Source organism: Cyprinus carpio, chromosome A23, assembly GCF_018340385.1.
Source record: "Cyprinus carpio isolate SPL01 chromosome A23, ASM1834038v1, whole genome shotgun sequence".
NCBI classification, from domain to species: Eukaryota; Metazoa; Chordata; class Actinopteri; order Cypriniformes; family Cyprinidae; genus Cyprinus; species Cyprinus carpio.
Genome location: NC_056594.1, coordinates 20,888,512 through 20,895,561, shown reverse-complemented (window position 1 = coordinate 20,895,561; position 7,050 = coordinate 20,888,512). Strand labels below are relative to the sequence as shown.

General features: G+C 41.5%; 1 protein-coding gene across 1 annotated transcript in view; it reads left to right on the top strand.

The window, feature by feature from the left end:
• The first annotated feature begins 3,072 nt into the window (after positions 1-3,072).
• The window catches only part of LOC109059937 (TSC22 domain family protein 4-like), a 13,867-nt gene continuing 9,889 nt past the window's right edge, over positions 3,073-7,050 (top strand). Inside the window, exons 1-3 of the mRNA XM_019077105.2 lie at positions 3,073-3,637; positions 4,540-5,974; positions 6,050-6,210. Coding sequence (XP_018932650.1) covers positions 5,264-5,974; positions 6,050-6,210 — 872 coding nt within the window. The 5' untranslated portion in view covers positions 3,073-3,637; positions 4,540-5,263. The remainder of the gene's footprint in view (positions 3,638-4,539; positions 5,975-6,049; positions 6,211-7,050) is intronic.

Below are 7,050 nucleotides of genomic sequence, written 5' to 3'. Positions count from 1 at the left end.
GCGCACGCGCACCCGGTAATACCCCTCCCCTCCCCAATCTTCTTCAGAAGAACAGAAGCTTCGAAATCCTCCTCCCTCCCCCACCACACACACACACGCTCCATCAGCAGCTCTCCAGCCAATCGCATCTCTCTCCTCTCTTGAGGCCACGCCCCTCTGTGGTCCAGAGTCTCTGCGCGACGCTCAGGTGATGCTCGAGTTCATTTATTCGCGCTAATCGATCGCATGTTGATGCGCGTGTAGCTGCGAGGAGGTGAGCGCGTCTCGCAGCTGTCAGTCTCTGTGTTTGCGTTCCCGCTTCCCTCTGTTTCATCGACATTAAAAATAACAGAACATCATGTACAGACAAAGCAGACGCGGGCCAGACTGCTGTCATTATCAATATAACAACAGCTCATACGTTTCTGAACAAAAGAATACAGTGCTGTTTGAAACACCACAAAGTAAATTTACAATGTTACCAAAGAATAAACATTAATAAATCATTGTAAATCAAGTTTTGATGTCTAGTGGGCCATCCATCATTTGCATTAAGTCTAAATAGGCTATTATAAGATTGGAAATGTGTTTTTGAAATATAATATATATTGTGTATATATATTTCAAAAATATATTTCATTGAGCTTGATTGTTTAAGGGTTATTGAGGGATGTTATTGAATTTTTGTGTTTTCTTTGCATGTACCTCTGTATGTTAATTCTTTTATTTAGTTTTACTATTTTGTACAGCACCTTGGGCAACAGTAGTTTTATTAATGTGTGCTTTATAAGTAAAACAAACAGAAACATGCATCATATTTCATATGAAAAGTTTCCTGGGAAATGTCAATGCTGTGGCACACAGATAAAGAATGAGCACGTTTGTATGTATACAGTTCATTGATTTCTGTAGCAGTGTTACATGTCAGATATAAACGTCCGGCAGTTTTTGATAACTGAGTTTGTTATTTAGAATGTTTAGAAGTTGTGAAAAGTGTGATCGTGTGTATTTAGTATGTAATTGTGTAATTGCTTTGTGCTTAAATATAAATCTATTGATCTAGGATTGTTGTGTCATCACCGGCTGTGGCCCAGGTGGCGTTGGTTGTGCTCCACCTCCTAAATATTTCACCAGCAAGCCATCTGTACAACAACAATTCAACTATAGCTAGCCGAGGCATAATGATATTGGAACATAATAGCAAAGACCCTAAAGCTATATGCTAATGTAAATAATGTTAAATGACATGAGAAGTCCCACTGTGAAATTACTGTGAAAGTCATGCAGTTATTAACCTGGAATATACTGTAATTTCACACTAAAAATTTTAACAGTGACACTCAAAATAAAGGTACAAAAGCTGTCACTTGGCCAGTACCTTTACAAAAGGCACACCTTTGTACCTACATATTACCTAAAAGGTACAAAAGTGTTCCCTTTGAAAAGGTTCCGCCCCAGTGACAGCTTTTGTACCTTTATTTTCCGAGAGTGTATGTTAAGTTATGTTTGGCTCGCAACAAAGCCTCGTTTAGTTAGATTGCATGATTTTTTTTTCTAACATACGTTTATCTTGCTGTTTTTTTCTCTTCCTCTGTTTTCTCTTTTTTCTCTTTTTCTTTTCCCTGCATCAGAAGGATGTGTCCTTTTTTCGTGACATTTATGACAGTTTTGCTGCAATGCTGCAAACTGATCAGCTTCAGTAATCACAGCCTGACTGCAGCTCATTAACAATATTGTGTTGGGTTTTTCCCCTTTTAATAAAGTGCTTTTGTATAACTATATGGAAGCCCGTTTCCGCCACTGAATAAAAAATAAAACAAGGTATTGCGTTATTTTTATCTCGCAATTCTGACTTTATAACTCGCAACTGTTAAAAAGTCAGTATAACTTTGCTATAAGTTATAGAATTGCGAGTTTATATCACACAGTATCACACACACAAAAAGTCAGAATTGTGAGATAAAAAGCCGAAATACCTTGTTTTGTTTTTTATTCAGTGGCGGAAACAGGCTTCCACATAACTACCATTGTCCATTGATGTAAAAAAGAAAAAGAAAATAAATCAAGTTGTTATTTCATGTGCACTTGGGGGCCCTCTGGTGGCCACAGGGGCCCTGAACAGCCGCCTAGTTCACTTCTGCCTTGGCCCAGCTGTGGATATACAGATAGTATGAGTAAGTTTTATCACAGCTGTCACAGTTGGGACACATTGTTGCAACCGTCCCAACTTACCACAACACTGATGTAAAAGCTTGCTATAACATTACAACATTGTAATTTTATGGATTAATAAAGAACCCCTTCTGAATGTTTCTGTTTGTATACCGTTTTGAACGCGGTTTGATATGTTGCTGTCTGTTAATATGCTGTTTTTATCTATATAGTAAATGAAAAGTATTCCAACTTTGAGTCTGTGTCATTTATATGCTATTAAAACGTTTCTAAAATAGTTATGGACAAGTTAAATTGCTGCATGGTTATATAATTAAACATTAAAGCAAATTGTCTTTATTCGTTAATATAACACAACTCAGGGGACCTACATATTAAGCATCTTTCAACTAGAACACCCCGTCCTGACAGAACAACGTTATGCACATAAAATATTGATGCGTTATTATAATTACTTTTTGTTACGCTTTATTGACAGGTGGGAAGATATGCATTTATAATGTTTAATGTGTTTTTTATAAGTTCTTGTGTTTAATACTTATGTTTACATACGCAAAGAACTACACTGCTTAGAAACTAATAAAATATTTTTTATTTTAAACCATCAAAATCAAAATGCGCTCATTTGAAATAGTCGCTAGGTGGCAGTGTGAACTCGTATCGCTAACTTGATTTTGTTTTATTTTGCTCATCGGTTCAAATGTAATACTGAGCCTGATATGAATTAGCTGCAGTTTGATTTTAAGGTCTAAATGTCTGTGCTTCGGTTAATCTCTTAATTTATAAGTAAAGTTTGTCAAAATTACGAATCGTACTAAAGCGAAGGAAAGTCTCATGAATAATAATTGCGTCCAGCCGTAATTGATTGGCTGCGTCCGACCTGATTAATATTCATGAGCCCCGCCCTTCGCCATAGTAGGATTCAGTCGCAGGCGTGGAGGCGGAACTTCCGGGTGACGGAAAGTTGTCAACAGTTTCGCAGGAGGAGAATTAATCTGTAAATCTGAAAATCTGAGTTCATTACTGTCTCTTTAAAGAAGATCCAGGCAGAAATGCCGCGGCGTTTCGGCGACTGTAGCCGCGGATCCGGTGGAGTTCGTGTGATTTGTACATTATCTGATGCGAACTGATGGAGAATAAACAAACTTCTCGGGTGTGGATGATCAATCTCAAATCAGTCTCCTGGAATCTAAAGGGGTTTTAATGTCTGTTTTCAGTTTAACGGAATATTCTCTCTCCCCCAAGGGTTCGAGGTTTGGACGCAACATGTAAACTGAGTCTTTAGTGTGTTAAAGGTCACAAAATCATGGGATTACAGACTGAACTTTGGGTTTAATTCGCATTTTTTGGAGTGTGGGGGGCGGGCTCAGGTTCAGTCCAGATCCCGATATCTGCTCTGAACAGGTTTCCCTGACTGTGTTGGTTCTTTGAGATTGAACTGCTCTGATTCCTGTCATCTGCTTGACCTGGTGCGGGTGAATTTGCTGTAAGTAACGTTAAATATCAGGTTTCGGTGTTGCGCAACGCTTCTGGGTATTTGCTTCAATCGATATAGAGAAGTGCGCATGCGCGAGCTAGTGATGCTGAGCGGGTGGGATTCTGCTGTGAATCTGTGAAATCAAATCTGATTACTGTTTTAATTCCAATCCTGATAGCACTCGTCCATCACAGAGACGTCTGTTAGACGTGTTTTTAGTGTTTGCTCATCTGCAATACATCTATAGGACGTTTCCTATCAGATGTCGAATAGACGTTTAGAAGATGTATTTTAGATGTTCATGATTTAAAACTGACATCTTAAAGACATCTGTCAGATGTTTGTACACAGCAGACGCTTTCCAGATGAAGAGATCTTTAACAGACATCTTGCATACGAACGTGTGTCAGTTTTAAATCATAAACATCTTAAATGCATCTTCTAAACATCTATTTGACATCTGATAGGAAACGTCCTTTAGACGTATAGCAGACGACCAAACACTCTAAAGATTACATCTTGCAGATGTAAATGCAGTGTCAAATAGAAGTAAGTTGCTGACTATTTTTTAGCTTTTTCCATTTGCTCTAGTCTTAATTTGAAGTTAAATGCATGATCTGGTTTTATTTTGAATCAAATGAGCAATACAAGTTTTCCACTGTAAGTGTTTTTAGCTTTTGCACAGAATTGCTGAACTTTTTCTCCTGCTTCAGTTTTAATTTGAGGTTAAAAGCATGATCATTTTCCAAAACTGTAACATTTAGTTTAATTCTATTAAGGTTTTCCTCTTGTTTGAGCAATCTTGCTCTAGTTTTAATTGAAGTTAAATGCATGATTCACTTTTAATTTGAACCAAACAAGCAGTCAGGACTGTAACTCCAGGCATTGAGATTGAGTTTGATTCTTTGCAGGTTCTGCTCTTAAAGTTGCTGAGATTCACGTCACCATTTGGGGTTTTAACATACAGATCTCTGCTACAGACGCTAAAGGAACGTTGACGGAAACAGAACTTCTTGTTTTTGGAGTTACCAAACTTGTCCTGCAGCCCTAAAATGATGTCCTGACACGTTCAGGCCTTGAGTTGCGGCAAGAAACCATGTAAATGCCCTAATTATGGTGCTTTTTTCTTAACCACTCTCTTGGATTGGCGGTTTGATCTTGAAAAAATCAAATCTGTGCATGCATGGCAATAAGGAGTCTCTGAATTGTGTCCTGAGCTGTGAACGCACATACTGCACGACTGCCAGAGCAAAACAGCCAACAGAGCCGAGACTTGCGCAACCGCTGGGCAGAGAAACTGCTCTTGTTACTGTACTGGCTGCAGTTACACTCGGAACAGCCACAGGGAGAAAGAGGACAGAGCCAAGTGCAATGGAATAAATTTGTTTAAGTTTTAGTTTTTGACAGATTTTTACCTGCGAGTTCACCTGAGGACAAAGAATATGATTTATCTTATCCAGATTGACCCGAGAGACTGAGCGGAAGACAACCAGTCTCGCTTTTAAATGGTTAGGACATTAGTTTCTTAAAGCTTTTTGCTGTTTGCTTTCTACTGCAAAATAATGAATAAAGATTTATTTGGAGTTTGGAGCACCCAGGGATAAAGTCATACCGCTCGCACACACTCAGTCCAGAATGAGTGGCGGAAAGAAACGAAGCGGTTTTCAAATCACCAGCGTCACGTCGGACTACAATCAGGGTTCTGGAGAAAACCATCCGGAGGAGCTAGGAACTCAAAAAGCCACGCCCCCTTCTGCCAGATCCCCCGCCCATGGGAGGAGCCCCAGAAGCCAGACTGCATCGCCCACTCAAATCCTATCCAATGGGTTGTCCCTGCGCAAAAACCCCGCCTTCCAGATGCAACAGAGCTCCAGTCAGCCGACCACGCCCGTCACGGTTAGGAAGCAGAGCTCGCTGGATGCCGCCGGGGCGTCCCGGTTTCGCGTCGTGCGTTTGGATCAAGGACCGGGCGAGCCGTATAAACGCGGCCGTTGGACGTGTGTGGATGTGATGGAGAGGGAAGCCGAGGAGCGGGGTCTCCGCCGTGTGCTTGACAGCATGAGACACGCCCACTCGTTGGAGTCCTTAGAGACGGTCGGGCTGGGCGGAGCCGAAGGAGCGGTAGGCGGAGCCAGACTCAAACCATTGGGCGTGCACTTAGGTCACTTGGTACACTCACAGGGCACCACCCACCTACTGACCCAATGCCGAACAGACTCCGCCCACAGCGGCCCACCCTCACCCACACACGTCCAGTACGACACGCAGCCAATCATGTCGCCGAACACGCCCCGGACACGCAACATACCCGCCCCACTGCGGCTCGACATGGACGCCGTCGGAAAGGTGAGCAATCTCACACTCATCTGATTCATTCATCCATTTCTTACTCAAAGTCTCGCGTACATTTTCTCTTTGTAGCTTCGGACCACCCGCTCACAGCCGGTGTCTCCCAGACCGCACCTGGGTCGGGACAGTCCCTTCCATCCCGCACTGACGCCCATCCAGACGCCGTCCGCCCTCGCGCTGGCGCAGTCCATGTTCGGAATGGAACGAGCGTTTGAGTTCATGGGAGACGACGGGTGAGACGAGTCTTTAGAACGACACGTGTGATCATGCTTTGGTTCTGTATGTCGCTGTAACTATATCGATAACTGTACATTTGAATAATTATTCTAACTCTGAGAATGGTGTGGCTGCTAATATAGTTATCGTTATAGTTATCTTTATGGGTATTCTCTGTTGGTGTGGCTGGTAATATAGTTTTCATTATAGTTCAAGTCACGTTTATTTGTGTAGTGCTTTGTGTTAAAGCAGCTTTACAGTGTTAAACTGGAAAAATGCGTGCTGATAATGCAGGACTACAATAGAAAACAGTCAGTTTGTCAGTTAAAGTCCGTTCATTGATGATTCAGTGATGTCATCATCCAGCTCAGTTCAGTTCTATTCAAATAGTGTCTGTGCAATCAAGTCGACAATGTTGCCAGAAATTAAGCGTCCCCAACTAAGCAAGCCAAAGGTGACTGGCAAGGAACCAAAACTCTATCGGTGACAGAAATGGAGAAAAAACCTTGGGAGAAACCAGGCTCAGTCTCTGGCCAGACGAAACCAGCATGGTGTGGTTTAATTCCAGCCTGCAACACAGGTCAGATAGCTTACTTTATAGGAATCATCCATTGGTGTGAATGAGTCTTAAAGTGCCCCATTATACTGTTTGAAAGGTTCATAATTTGGTTTTGGTCCCCAACAACAGGTTTACATGCATGCAAGGTCAACAAACACTTTAATTTTCTTATAATATGCATTTAATTTTACGTTATTTCTCAAGGACTCTCAAACGATTCGTTCGAAGATTCATCTTTCCAAGCCCCTCCTTTGCACAATGGTACTCTGCTCTGATTGGTCCGTTAACCCAGTCTGTT